The following is a 15,925-nucleotide window of genomic DNA, read 5'->3' as shown; positions in this document are numbered from 1 at the left end:
GGAAATATCCAGAAAAACTACGAGTTCTGTGAGTGAGTGCAGGAAGAAGAGATGCAAGATGTGCAGTACAGGACTGAGCTGTAACCCGACAACTTAATGTTAATCTTATCCTCCGCAAACTTTGAATGAGGAGAGGGACACAGCCATGCGCTCAGTGTTACCATAACTTACTGAAATCATTAATGATCGCGTGAAAGTTTAGGAGCGACACTCATTCATTAAGCAGCGACAGTAGGCTTCAAAAACGCTGATAGCGACTGGTTTAAACCAGCCCCTAAGCTCTGATTCTTTCAGGCAAGAGTTGCTAAGGTTGCACTTTCGCACAGCTGGAGAATAAAACCGTTTTATATGTGCGGTACAATCCGAAAGAGACTCGCGGCAATAACACGACAGCTGCATCTTGGTCTTTGTAGTCGTAACACAGCAAATTATAATTGGACTAGCGAAAGAAAGAACTACAACACCGCGGGAGGAAAAACACATTCTAAAGCGCTGCGGGAGCATTTCAATGAGCATTAGCGTTACATGGACGTTGAAAACTTAAGACCCGTTTAAAATTATTTAAGAACTAGAACACAAACTTCACCAAATTTAAGACTTTTTAGGGCCTTAAATTTGTATAGGGCTGCACGATTTGGAGAAAAAGTCTGTGATTATTGTGGACAATATTGCGATTCGATTATAATGGAACAAATGAATGAAAATGAGTCTACTTTTCTCTACTTGAACAATAAACAATATGTATAACAATAACTTTAGTAAAACAGATGTAAAACAGAACAAGGGGTGCATGATGCTCTACAGAGGAGACGACTAAAAGGAGCAAATACTGGCACACTGGATCTAAATCTACATCTGTCCACTGCACAGGCTCTATCCACAACCTGGAGGAGGAACTAGTATACATGACTGTATTAGCATAATATTATAACATTAAAGGAGACCTATTATACTGCATTTCCAGCCCTATATTGTAGTTCTGTGACTCCTCTATGGCAGCTTTGCATGATTCAAAGTTCATCTTATACTGGCTCTTCATGCAGGCCTTCATTTCAGCCTCTGTCTGAAACAAGCTGTAGATGCTGCTGTCTCTTTAAGGCCCCCCCTCCAAATCTCACTGTCTTCTGATTGGCCGTTGTCTTATGTGTTTACCAGGTTGCTTCAGGAATAGGGCTGCATGTTCCTTTGTGGGAGTGGCCAGCATTCTCTGCCACGATCAAATGACCATATGTGGAATTCTGTCTCAGAATGACATCATACCGAGCCGTTAGTAGAAAAAACAGTTTAAACCAGAGCAATCAGAACAGGGAGATATCTGAGGTTTTGGCTCAATGGGATTTCTTTTAAATACTTATAATAATAATAATAATAATAATAGACCTCATTATTTGAAGCTTTGGCCGTGTTTAACATGAACATCTGACATTGTAACATTATAGAAATGACAGAAAATATGATAAAGCATAATAGGCCCCCTTTAAATAAAGAGCATAATGTTCAGTTAACAGTATACTGTTAGTATAATGTTAATATATTAATTACTATATTCATTACAATTTCATATAATAGTTTACTATTTTACCACTAGTTGAATATTAAATCCAGTTACAGCTGTTTCATTTCTGTGGGTTGTTTTTATTTATTTAATCCTTCTGCAAGCAAGATGATCTATATTGGTCCCTAATTTGTTAATGCAAAGTATTAACTTGTCAATAATCATATTGTTCAACATTTAATGATTTGCTGTAGTACGATAAACTTTTCATAATGTCCCGCCCCATCCAGGCTGTGATTGGTCGTTTCACTTGCTTTATAGATTTAGGAAAAGTTGAAAAACAAAAGGCAGCAATACAGCTAACGTTAACTAACCCTTTTCTTCTGTCTTACCGCTTTAGCTGCCGACGACACGTAACGTTGCTGTAACTGTCTCTGTCACAGAGCAACAGGTGTTGTGCCGAATTCTTCCTGCCTGCTGAGAGTTGCATGCACCTCGCGGCTGATAACGCTCATTTATGCTGAGAAGAGAGGTGGATGCAAATCTCTGCAGGTAGCCTACAACATCTCTTCTGGCAAATTCTGCATCCACCTCTTAAAGTCCTTTTCAGACACTTTGCTGTGCTCATTGATCAAACGCGGTTATCACCACATACAGTGAGGGAAATAATGATTTGAACACCCTGCTATTTTGCAAGTTCTCCCACTTAGAAATCATGGAGGGGTCTGAAATTGTCATCGTAGGTGCATGTCCACTGTGAGAGACATAATCTACAAAAAAAAATCCAGAAATCACAATGTATGATTTTTTAACTATTTATTTGTATGATACAGCTGCAAATAAGTATTTGAACACCTGTCTATCAGCTAGAATTCTGACTCTCAAAGACCTGTTAGTCTGCCTTCAAAATGTCCACCTCCACTCCATTTATTATCCTAAATAAGATGCACCTGTTTGAGGTCGTTAGCTGCATAAAGACACCTGTCCACCCCATACAATCAGTAAGAATCCAACTACTAACATGGCCAAGACCAAAGAGCTGTCCAAAGACACTAGAGACAAAATTGTCCACCTCCACAAGGCTGGAAAGGGCTACGGGGAAATTGCCAAGCAGCTTGGTGAAAAAAGGTCCACTGTTGGAGCAATCATTAGAAAATGGAAGAAGCTAAACATGACTGTCAATCTCCCTCGGACCGGGGCTCCATGCAAGATCTCACCTCGTGGGGTCTCAATGATCCTAAGAAAGGTGAGAAATCAGCCCAGAACTACACGGGAGGAGCCGGTCAATGACCTGAAAAGAGCTGGGACCACCGTTTCCAAGGTTACTGTTGGTAATACACTAAGACGTCATGGTTTGAAATCACACATGGCACGGAAGGTTCCCCTGCTTAAACCAGCACATGTCAAGGCCCGTCTTCAGTTTGCCAATGACCATTTGGATGATCCAGAGGAGTCATGGGAGAAAGTCATGTGGTCAGATGAGACCAAAATAGAACTTTTTGGTCATAATTCCACTAACCGTGTTTGGAGGAAGAAGAATGACGAGTACCATCCCAAGAACACCATCCCTACTGTGAAGCATGGGGGTGGTAGCATCATGCTTTGGGGGTGTTTTTCTGCACACGGGACAGGGCGACTGCACTGTATTAAGGAGAGGATGACCGGGGCCATGGATTGCCAGATTTTGGGGAACAACCTCCTTCCCTCAGTTAGAGCATTGAAGATGGGTCGAGGCCGGGTCTTCCAACATGACAATGACCCGAAGCACACAGCCAGGATAACCAAGGAGTGGCTCTGTAAGAAGCATATCAAGGTTCTGGCGTGGCCTAGCCAGTCTCCAGACCTAAACCCAATAGAGAATCTTTGGAGGGAGCTCAAACTCCGTGTTTCTCAGCGACAGCCCAGAAATCTAGAGAAGATCTGTGTGGAGGAGTGGGCCAAAATCCCTCCTGCAGTGCAAACCTGGTGAAGAACTACAGGAAACGTTTGACCTCTGTAATTGCAAACAAAGGCTACTGTACCAAATATTAACATTGATTTTCTCAGGTGTTCAAATACTTATTTGCAGCTGTATCATACAAATAAATAGTTAAAAAATCATACATTGTGATTTCTGGATTTTCTTTTTAGATTAAGTCTCTCACAGTGGACATGCACCTACGATGACAATTTCAGACCCCTCCATGATTTCTAAGTGGGAGAACTTGCAAAATAGCAGGGTGTTCAAATACTTATTTTCCTCACTGTATTTTAGTTGATTCTCACGAAGGATATTATAGCGTTTAAAAGCAGTGGCCGAAGTTTGCATGAAATTCTCGGCAGGTTGTTGTCTTTAATGTTACTCGCTCACTGCCCATAAATTACTGTTTGTGGTTCATGCTTATCTGTTTTAGGAGCACATGCGAGAGCCCGGTGTGGGCGGAGATAATGAGCAGACAGCAGTGCAAACAGAGAGGAGTCTCACACACACAGCACACTTTTTGCGGCAAATTTAATCGCACATGACGACATCGCGATTGCAATTACATTAATCGTGCAGCCCTAAATTTGGATATTGACTTTTTAAGGAAAACGTGGCTGAACACAGCTTTTAGACTATCAGTGTTCAAGAAGCAGCTTAATTTTTTACCATTAATCTCACCAACATACTTGCATATCTTTTGACACTGTGGAGCAGAGTGAATATTTTACCACAAAGACTGAAACTAAATGGTTTCTCCCATGTGGAATATAGAGTGTTGTCTCAGATTTGCCTTTCGTGAGAATCTATTACCACAAACTGAGCAGCTAAATGGTTTCTCCCCTGTGTGGACTGTAGAGTGTCGTCTTAGATGTGCCTTTCGTGAGAATGTTTTACCACAAACTGAGCAGCTAAATGGTTTCTCCCCTGTGTGGACTGTAGAGTGTCGTCTTAGATGTCCCTTTTCTTTGAATCTTTTACCACAAACTGAGCAGCTAAATAGTTTCTCCCCTGTGTGGACTGTAGAGTGTCGTCTCAGAGTTCCCTTTTGTGTGAATCTTTTACCACAAACCGAGCAGCTAAATGGTTTCTCCCCTGTGTGGACTCTCATGTGAGTCACAACATCTTTTCTCAATGGAAACATTTTTTTACAAACAGAGCAGCTCAAAAGTTTTTCTCCTGAATGGAGTCTCATATGAATCTTTAAGTAGCTTTTCCGGCTGTATCTTTTACCACAAACTGAGCAACTACATGGTTTCACTCCTGTTTGGGTTCCATTGTGGTTCTGCAGATGTTCCTTGTGACCAAATCTTGCAGCACATTCAGAGGAGCTAACTGATGTTTCTCCAGTGTTACATTCCTGATCACTTACAGGTACTTCATTGTTTTGCAGAGGGTTTAAACCTGGCTGAGGTTCCCTGGTCTCCTCCCAATCACAACTGTAATCAGTCTCAGGTTCAGAGCAGAGTGAAGTCTGGTCATGAGTATCTGGTTGTGAAGGACTATCTGGGTTAAAGTTCCTGGCTGGTTCTGGTCCTCCACAGTCCTCTCTATCAGTTTCAGTTGTTTTCAAATGCTCTGCATCTCTGTTCTCTTCAGTTTGGCTTTGATGAAGCTGTGAGGACTGAGGTTTCTCTTCATCATCTTCTTCACTCTTCACAGGGACAAGAGTGAATGGGAACTTGGTGATATCAGCCTCCTCCAGTCCTGGAAGCTGCTCTCCCTCCTGACTGTTCCAGAGCTCCTCCTGTTCGCCTTTAATGTGTGGCGGCTCTGATGGGTCCTCCTGGTCCAACCTGGGCCTCCACTGCTGCTGCTGCTCAGGGGGAACCTCTTCTTTACTCACCAACAGCTGCTGGACAGCTGTGGAGAATAATGAAAAACATGTACTATGTTTATGTCTGTGTTTTACCTGGAGATAGGGGTTGGCGATATTATGATATTTGATTGTGAACGATTAAAAATGTCTCCATGCTCTGCCTCATTTTCAGAGAGATCGTTACTATCATGCAAATGTGCACCAATTTTAGTTCTAAGCCTCGTCAGACCCACTTATACCGTGCGTTACGTTATCACCTACTTCATAGGGGGACAATTCACAATACATGTGCTGCAACAATGCATTTATTTTTAATTGTCCCTATTAAATAGTGTGGATGTGGGGTGGCAATGGAGCAGTGGATAAGAGACATGCCTTTGGCGTGGTGCCTTTGATGTGAGAGAGAGGATTCAACTCGCCACTGTGAGCAAGACACTTAACCTCTCGTTGCTCCTGAGACGCGTGACCTCTGACATTTGTAAGTCGCTTTGGATAAAAGCATCAGCTAAAATGATTAAATGGAATAAATGTAATGTAAATAATAGCCTGTTAGCACATCCTACTGTTGCAGTAGCCTACATTTATTGTCAATTGTCCCCATAAATAATTGCACATGCATTTGAATATATAGTATTTTCATAATACATCAAATGAATTTATATTGATTCACTTTGTAATATTTTCTTATTGAATTGTTGAAATTTTATTCACCACAATGATTGCACACTCTGTGATGACAAAAGGTGCTAAAACACAGATTCTGGCAAAATATTAAATGGAAAATTTTAACAGATTTCATGGGGTCGACGTATAGTTACATTTTTGAGGAGGTGCACATAGGGCTACGGTGTAGGGTAGGGAGCTGAGCAGAGGCTACGCCGTCGATTCGACACAGAAGTATATCGTTTCAGGATGTCGACCACCCCCCCTGACAGAAATCCTAGGGTAAACACTGTCTTTAACATACATGGAATTCATTGACACTATAACGTACTACAAGCACGTTCAAGGCAGCTGCAACTCCATGCTCATATTATGTGTATGTAAACCCACTAGAAGAAACCATTTGGCGTCTGTCTGCGTATACCACAGGTTTCATGTTATGTTGTTAATGATGCACATTGTTTCATTAGACCATATATTGTTTCCCTTGGATGGAGTTGTAGCAAAACTTTGAGCGCTCGCAAAGTGCTTTCTGCTTTATATCTGGATCTAAAACACCAAGACAACATGTTGTAAACAAATGTGGGCGGGTGGGTATGGGGAGGGTTCTACTTCCAGAAAAACATGTGTTTTCCAATAAATAAAAATATATAATTTCACGTAATAGTGGACCATTATTATTACCATATCTGTACAAAAAGTGGGAAAAACGAGAGCAGATTATAAATAAACACCCAAAAACCTAAACTTGCTAAACAAGCCTTATGGGGAGGAGCTATGATCATTAGATCTGGGAAAAGCAATCTTGTTAGTTTTGATGCTCTCCACAATGATTTTACATTCATGGCACAGCCCCCAAGCTGTTTTGGGCCTTACCGCCTTATAGCAGGAAAAACCCTGTTGATAGAACGTCAGAATCATTTTGGATAGGTTTATACTCCCTTCTGTATAATTACCAAGCATTTCAATTGTACATTGAAATCCAAATGAAACGTCTCCTCATTAGCATAAAAGGACTTATTTGTATCCCTAATTTGCTTAACTAACATCAGCTGCTCCATGGTCACCACCGTCCTTCCTTTCCTAACTAACAAGTGTCACGGCTGGCTCAAAACCGCGACAAAAAAGAACAGAACAATGACACAAACTGCGGCAAAGGTACCATTACTTTTTTAAATTAACAGAAACAACTTAATATTGAAAAAACATATGAAGTATGATAATCAGTAGATCTGTCATGTCAGCAGGTATGCATGCTTGAAGGAATAGTGAGTGAAGTGTTGTATGGTGAAAAAAACAAAAAATAACAAGGAGCGTGGAGCATAGGGAACAGGGTTTCCCTCCTCTCTAGCCCTCAGCGCAGAACAACAGACACACACTTATAGTGGAGAACACCGGGCCCAGGTGGCTGCAACAACTGATGATTTTAACCACGCCTCCTGACATCTGCAACGCAGGATACAGAGAGACAGACATCCCAGCAGCCGAAAGATGGGGACGTCACACAAGTTTTTCAGACACATCTGAAAAGTTAATTATTATTTAACTATCAGGATGTGCACTATGGATCCAGGACAGAGCCGTACACTAGTTTAGCCTAAGCTTTTACCTGATGCTCTCAACACTGGAGGAGAAGGTAGTAAAGAAATGCAGATAATTAATGTTACTTCCAGGCCACGGGCAGCCAGTGGAGGTCACTGAGTAATGGAGTGATATGAGTCCTTTGGGGTTGATCAAAAACCAGACATGCTGCTGAGTTCTGAACCATTTATAGGGGTTTCAGCAAACAAGCTGGAAGACCCACTAGGAGGGCATTGCAGTAGTCGAGGTGAGAGATAATCATGGCCTGTACCAGATCTTGGGTGGCATACTGTGTAAGGTAGGGCCTTATTTTTCTTATGTTGTATAGAGCAAAGCGGCAACATGGTCTGAAAAGGACGTCTATCGGGAAGGATAGGTAGAGTTGCGTATCGTCTGCATAGCAGTGGTAAGAGAAGCCAATTGAGAAGAGAAGGGGCCCTAGCACTGAGCCCTGGGGCACCCCTGTGGAGAGGCAGTGGGAAGAAGATAATTGTCCTTGCCACAAAACACTGTAAAAACGCCCAGAGAGGTTTCAACCCACAGGAGTGCTTTGCCCGAGATGCCCATTGCTAAGAGTGCGGATAGCAACATCCTGTGATTGACTGTGTCAAAGGCAGCTGATACAGTCATAGCCAAAAGCGTTGGCACCACTGAAATATTTCCAGAAAATCAAGTATTTCTCACAGAAAAGTATTGCATTAACACATGTTTTGCTATACAAATGTTTATTCCCCTTGTGTGTATTGGAACAAAACAAAAAAGCAAATTGGACATCATTGCACACAAAACTCCAAAAATGGGCTGGACAAAATTATTGGCACCCTTAACTTAATATTTGGTTGCACACCCTTTGGAAAAAATAACTGAAATCAAACGCTTCCTATAACCATCAATAAGCTTCTTACACCTCTCACCTGGAATTTTGGACCAACTGCTCCAGGTCTCTCATATTGGAAGGGCGCCTTTTCCCAACAGCAATTTTAAGATCTCTCCACAGTTATTCAATGGGATTTAGATCTGGACTCATTGCTGGCCCCTTCAGAACTCTCCAGCGCTTGGTTGCCATCCATTTCTGTGTGCTTTTTGAAGTATGTTTGGGGTCATTGTCCTACTGGAAGACCCACGATCTTGGACGCAAACCCAGCCTTTTGACACTGGGCCCTACATTGCGACCCAAAATCCTTTGGTAATCCTCACATTTCATAATGCCTTGTACACAGTCAAGGCACCCAGTGCCAGAGGCAACAAAACAACCCCAAAAGATCTTTGAACCTCCACCATATTTGACTGTAGGTACTGTGTTCTTTTCTTTGTAGGCCTCATTTTGTTTTCGGTAAACAGTAGAATGACGTGCTTTACCAAAAAGCTCTATCTTGGTCTCATTTATCCCCAAGAAGGTTTTCTGTACTCAAGTACATTTTGGCAAACTGTAGTCTTGCTTTTTTATGTCTCTGTGTCAGCAGTGGGGTCCTCCTGGGTCTCCTGCCATAGCGTTTCATTTCATTCAAATGTCGACGGATAGTTCGTGCTGACACTGATGCACCCTGAGCCTGTAGGACAGCTTGAATTTCTTTGGAACTTGTTTGTGGCTGCTTATCCACCATCTGGACTATCCTGCGTTGCAACCTTTCCTCAATATTTCTCTTACGTCCACGACCAGGGAGATTAGCTACAGTGCCATGGGTTGCAAACTTCTTGATAATGCAGCGCACTGTCGACAAAGGAACATCTAGATCTCTGGAGATGGACTTGTAACCTTGAGATTGTTGATATTTTCCATAATTTTGGTCCTCAAGTCCTCAGACAGTTCTCTTCTCCTCTTTCTGTTGTCCATGCTTAGTACACACAGACACACAATGCACAGACTAATTCAACTTCTCTCCTTTTTATCTGCTTTCAGGTGTGATTTTTATATTGCCCACACCTGTTACTTGCCCCAGGTGAGTTTAAAGGAGCATCACATGCTTGAAACAATCTTATTTGTCGACAATTTTGTAAGGGTGCCAATAATTTTGTCCAGCCCATGTTGGGGGCTTTGTGCACAATTATGTCCAATTTGCTTTTTTTCCTTCTTTTTTTTTTTTTTTTTGTTCCAATACACACAAGGGGAATAAACATGTGTATAGCAAAACATGGGTTAATGCAATACTTTTCGGTGAGATAAACTTGATTTTCTGGAAGAAATTCAGGAGTACCAACACTTTTGGCCATGACTGTATGTCAAGCAGGATAAGAACTGAGGACTGGGCTGCAGCTTCAGCTGACCTTAGGGCTTCTGTTACAGACAGAAGAGCAGTTTCAATAGAGTGGCCAATCTTAAAACCAGACTGATGTGGATCTTGGAGGTCTGAGACTTGTTTGAAGACTACGACAGGTAAACAAACATTACAGCAAAGCATGTGGAATATATTGTGATTTTGTGCTTAAATTAGATAACAGGTACTGTTTGCTTCGTAACGTTCAATTTAGATATCTTGTCATTTTCCCCGAGACTAAGGTACACAGCTTCTTCAGTCTACAGCTTATTGACCCAAATATTGGCAACATTTATGCAATATAAGGAAAAAGGACAACAACATAGAGGAAGACCCATTCACTACAGTAACTTACTTGGGAACTTGGTGATATCAGCCTCCTCCAGTCCTGGAAGCTGCTCTCCCTCCTGACTGGTCGTGAGTTCCTCCTGTTCTTCTTTAATGTGCGACAGCTCTGGTGGGTCCTCCTGGTCCAGCCTGGGGCTCCACTGCTGCTGCTCAGGGGGAAGCTCTTCTTTACTCACCAGAACAGAAAGTGTTACTTGTTGCTAAAGTAACCGCTTACCGCGGTTAATTAGCTGTTGTTATATAATTAGCTCAGTTAGCCTAGTGGTCATCTGTCTCAGCCCGGACTGGGAGCTTGGAGCACCTGGGGAGTGTATTGTGTTTAAAGTTACACTTCAGGCCAGGATAACATCAGAGAGCGGCACCCCAGAACCGGAGCCAAGCAAGCGGTCAAAAAAAAACTGTGCTCAGCAGCCTCCCAGTGAACACGGCAGGAACAGGACCGAACACAGAGACCAACAGGGAATATAGTACCGAGACGATTTACAGAGTTTCTTGATAAACAGATACATTTACTTTTTGCTAAACCGCTAACTGTATCTGTCTGTATCTGTAGCTAGTTAGCTCAGTTAGCCATGCTGCGTGAAACGGCAGCAGAGCTTCACAGGTTGCCACTGGAGTCCTCTTCCACTCCTCCATGACGGTTTGAACCATGGTCTCTCACACCAAAGGCAGGAATCTTATCCATTCACCATCACCACCCCATAGCTTGTTTGTAACAATAGGCTATTATCTGAAATAGCGCTGTGCTTGTGTAAAACCAAAACGAAGCTGCTGGATGAGAGACTGAGCAGATGAAAACACTGAGTTTTGCATGTTTATGCTCATTAAAAACAGGAGTGTTGGTAAAGAATTGGCTTTTTACTGGTCTAAGTCTTTATTGCACCACGAACATACACTAACCAGCGTAGTTGTCCTCAACGTCCGCTGATCAGCTGGCTGACTTTGATCCGTGTGTTCGCGTGCGTGGAGGCGCTGTGCAGACACAGAGGAGCGGGAGAGGCTGCAGGTCGAACAGTTATGTTGAACCTTGATTGGCGGTGATCAGTACAGCGCATGTGAAACTCAGCCATGATGATAAGGAAACGATCTCACTCTTTAGCAACTTCCATTCACTATACATGTAGTTTACTTTTGTTGTTATATCTATTAGATTGTGCGCTGTGCCACATGGAGGTTGCTTCGGTCCGGATGTGGCCCGCGGCCGCCAATTCAGTAGGGCTGCTGTAGGCCAAGAAAACCACCTCGGTCCTGTATTCCCTGTTGTCAAAATTGGCCTCTGTCGGTTTCGGAGGCCGAGTTCGGTTCCTGTTCGGCCGCAGAGTTTACTCACTGAGAGCTGAACCAGTCCGCGCAGTCTACCAGACAGGCTGGGGGGCAGAACGCACATTCAGCACTATTGGATACTGAAAACCCCAATCAATATCTGCAACAAGTCCCTCCCTGTCTTTGTGCTTTTAAATACAGCAAACAGCACATTCTTTCATGGGAAAATTTCATCAAAAAATTTCTTTTAAAGTCTTTAAAATGTGTGTTATTTTTCTCTTTTAAACCAATTACTTGCAAAATAGTCTTAAAAACCAACAGGAAAATGAATCGTGATCCTGAATGAACTACATCGTGATATATTTTTGCTATATCGCCCACCCCTAACAATCCTATCTATAATGATTCTGAGGTCAAATTAACAGGGTTTTAGGGGGTGATGCCCAAAACATGCTGTGCCATAAATGTAAAATCACTGTGGAGAGCATCATAAACAAATTACTTTCCCCCGAATCTAATAGTTTAGTTCCTCCCAGCAGACTGATCTTCGGTTGGTGTTGCTGCTACAACTTCATCCTAGGGGAAACACTGAGACCACGGATGGGCCAGATACTGCCATAGTGGTGACATAGTGCAAAGCATAGAAACATTTAAGCAGGGATTTTGATTTCACGGGAATGGAAGATTTTGCACACGTTTCTCTAAAAATACACTGAGCAGAAACGCATCGTTGACACTCTCTTGGCTTCATTTGCCTTTATGGCTTCGAAGTAATCCAAAAATAACTCAAAGTAATCAGGTTACATTACTTTTATTTTGTGGTACTTGGATGACGTTACTGTAAAACTCAGATTATGGGCACAATAATCTTTCAGTGGCAGCAGATTTGCAGCAGTTTGCAGTGAGAATAAGCAGTAAAGAGGACAAACCTGCTCTGTGTAACCGGACTTCAGGCTGGAAAACAGCGTCCAGTAGTTTCCTGTGTCTCTGGTTCTCCTCTTTGGAACGACAGAGTTCCTCCTCGTACTCTGATATCGTTCTTTCAAACAGCCCAAATATCTCTTCAGCAGCCGCAGTTAGTCGCTGGTTGATAAAACCTCTCAGCATCTGGACTTTAGACATTTTAAACAAATGAAAAACACAGTTTGGACTCAGAGTTCCTCCAACCAGCGCTGTGTGGCCGAGTTCCGTCTATTTCCAGCTAGCAAGCTAAGCTAACTTCAGTTAGCATTCGTGGCTAACAGGAGATGAAAGGTGAAACCAAAGTTTCCACTTTAACACGTTTATCCCACTGACTGTATAAAAGAAGGTTTATCCAAACATACAGGCTCTAGTTCACTCCGGGAACACACGAACACGTTAGCGTGCTGACAAAGGAAGGAAAAGCGCTTCCGGTACCACGTCTTCCCACACCTTCAAAATAAAAGTTTGTATAGAAAGAACAAAGTCCTATCTGATGAACTAAGAAGCAGAAAGAGCAGCACTCTCTTTATTTTAGACAACACAACACTGTTCATCCCAGAGGTAGTCAACATATACACAAGTAAATAAATTACATAAAAAATAAAAATTATGTATCATCTGTCCATCAGAAAATAATCAAACACAAAAGTGATTTTAATTGCAAATTATCATGAGAGAAGCTGAAACGATGAAATGTTTTTATACCAAAAATGACTTCAATCATCACAATATTTGACGTGTGACTAATAGTTTCAGCAGTACATTTATATTTAAAACAAAACATTATATTTTATAAAACCTTCATATGTAAAGTATATTTCCCTCCGAGATGTCACGGAGTTTAAGTAGAAAGTGGCACGAAAATAAATGACTCAAGTAAAGTAAAAGTACCTCAAATTTGTAGTTAAGTACGGTTTTAAGGTTCTTGTACTGGAGGATTTCTATTTTCTTTTTAATACTTGAAATACATTTTAAAGACACTTTTACGGATGCATTGCTTTTACCTGTAATAGAGTACTTTTACTTCTGATCTGATGTAACTAGAAATCACCAGTATACAGTGAAAGGTGTGACTGCAGCTTCTAAATAAATTACATTATTAATAGACTAGTTTGATTCACTTTAGTCTGTACTACACTTCCCCAGGATTTTATTTTCTCTGGTGTCCATCCAACATTTTGGTGACTGACGGCAGGTCATGCTGCACTTTGCTGAACCTGACATGTCAGTTCATGTTCTCTAGAGTCTTAAAGATAAATTACAGTTTTTCTTGAAGGCTTAAACAAAATAATCAGGCTTTTCAACTACAATAATAAAACCATAATGCCATTTGTCAAAAAGCACACCCATTTCCCTAAACTGCTTTAACACATGATTCAGGTTTGTTGAACTGTCTCTGCAAAACTCTACACACAAATCCCTTCATTTCTCATTGCCTACACCATGTGGTCATTTAGAAAGCACTAACATTCAATATTGTTCACTCAAGTCAGCACAGGTTGAGCTCAGTTAGCTCACAGCTACCCAGGTGGAAACACAAAGAGTCATAATTGGTCACAAACCAATCACAACCTTCAATAGATAAATAAAAGGGCTGAGTAAGTTCATTCAGTTTTGGAACAACGGATCCAGAGAGATGTGAAGAAGATGTCCAGGACACCAGAGAGGAGGAGGAGGAAGTGCGGTAGGGAGAGGAGGAAGAGGACGAGTTTCTCTGGCCTGTCCCAGACCAAAGACGGGATGCTGGGGCAGAATAATTTTTTGGTTGTTTGGTGTATTGTACTGTACGGTACATTACAGGTTCAGTGTGTGTTTTAGTTGCATCTAGTGGTGAGAGTCGCAAATTGCAAGAGGCTCACGGTGCATTCAGGTGCTCCTCTGGTGGTCCCATTTTACGAGTTAAGTTGTTCTTCTTACTTCTGACGCTACAGAGATGTGTTGGATTATAATTATCAGAGCACATAAACAACACACAGACATCTAGTTTACTCTACATGGACAGCAAACTAACATTTATAACAAATTATATGATAGCAAAATATCTATATGTAATATGTGATTTTGGAGGAATCAAAGTTCAGTATACTTCTCACACTGCAGCTGAATCTCCCGTAGGGTCAAAACGTGTTGTCAAAAACCTTTACTACAAACTGAGCAGATATAAGGACTCTCCTCAGATTGGATTCATGCGTCTATGCAACTTTTTCTACACTGGTGAAAATATCCTGTTTCTCACCTGTGTGGGTTCTCATGTGTATCACAAAATCTCTTTTCCTTGTACAACATAAGCCTTTAGTCGGTCTCCAGATGATAATACTTACTTTGACCTGAGTAAGATTTTCAATGCAGGACTTTTACTTGCAGTGGAGTATTTTCAGTGTGATATTTGTACTTTTACAAACTCATACAGTATCTCACAAAAGTGAATACGACCCTCACATTTTGTAAATATTTGATTCTATCTTTTCATGTGACAACACTGAAGAAATGACACTACAATGTAAAGTAGTGAGTGTTCAGCTTGTATAACAGTGTAAATTTGCTGTCCCCTCAAAATAACACATCACACAGCCATTATATGTCTAAACTGCTGGCAACAAAAGTGAGGACACCCGTAAGTGAAAATGTACAAATTGGACCCAAAGTGTCAATATTTTGTGTGGTCACCATTATTTTCCAGCACTGCCTTAACCCTCTTGGGCCTGGAGTTCAGCAGAGCTTCACAGGTTGCCACTGGAGTCCTCTTCCACTCCTCCATGATGACATCACGGAGCTGGTGGATGTTAGAGACCTTGCACTCCTCCACCTTTCTTTTTGAGGACGCCCCACAGATGCTCAGTAGGGTTCAGGTCTGGAGACATGCTTGGCCAGTCCATCACCTTTACCGTCAGCTTCTTTAAAAATTTCACTTTTGTTGCCAGCAGTTTAGACATTAATGGCTGTGTGATGTGTTATTTTGTGTTCACATAGAAATTGCAATAAACAGGTCGAAAGGATTCCAAAATATCAACATCGTAGTGCTGATTAGTAAAATGTCTGAATTCATTCTTTGTCAGGTCTGTCCGCAACACGACCAGCAAACGTTTAAAATGCTTATTTTCTTAAGTTCAGGTCGATCGGGGCTATGCTAACTCGTATCATTGTAAAGTACAACCGATATCTGGAAACGATTAAAAGACACATATTTTCAAAACATACCAGGTAGTTCAACTTCCTTAGTTTTCTTTGTCTGCTCTGTGTAAATATAAAGTAGCACCATAGACAGGGTTTCTGCAGGGTTCAAATTTAAAACTTTTTAAGACCTTTTTAAGACCACTTTATGAAATTTAAGACCTATATCACAACGTCAAAAAAAGAAACATACAGACGTGCAGAGTAAATAAATTTATTCAAATAAGGGTTGGGTGATGTTTACAAATCTGGCACTGGATGATGTCAACAATGAAACACCGGGATGGACGTTGACATTGATAAACTACGTAATTAAGAAGCTGGCCTGCTGCCGTGAAAAAGGATCACAGGTGGAAATATCCAGAAAAATGACGAGTTCTGTGAGTGAGTGCAGGAAGAAGAGATGC

General features: G+C 41.5%; 1 protein-coding gene across 1 annotated transcript; it reads right to left on the bottom strand.

The window, feature by feature from the left end:
• Positions 1 to 4,099: 4,099 nt before the first annotated feature.
• On the bottom strand, positions 4,100 to 12,779 carry LOC119907534 (zinc finger protein 250-like). The gene is made up of 2 exons (XM_038725301.1): positions 12,314 to 12,779; positions 4,100 to 5,318 (listed from the first exon to the last, which is right to left on the bottom strand). Exons 1-2 carry the CDS (start codon positions 12,504 to 12,506, stop codon positions 4,201 to 4,203), a joined length of 1,311 nt encoding a protein of 436 aa, XP_038581229.1. The 5' UTR covers positions 12,507 to 12,779; the 3' UTR covers positions 4,100 to 4,200.
• Between the last annotated feature and the right edge of the window lie 3,146 nt (positions 12,780 to 15,925).

This window comes from Micropterus salmoides, unplaced genomic scaffold, assembly GCF_014851395.1.
Source record: "Micropterus salmoides isolate LMB-PRFRI ecotype aquatic unplaced genomic scaffold, ASM1485139v1 Ms_hic_scaffold_17, whole genome shotgun sequence".
NCBI classification, from domain to species: domain Eukaryota; kingdom Metazoa; phylum Chordata; class Actinopteri; order Centrarchiformes; family Centrarchidae; genus Micropterus; species Micropterus salmoides.
The sequence above is the reverse complement of the archived record's forward strand: the minus strand, read 5'-3'. Positions and strand labels throughout refer to the sequence as shown.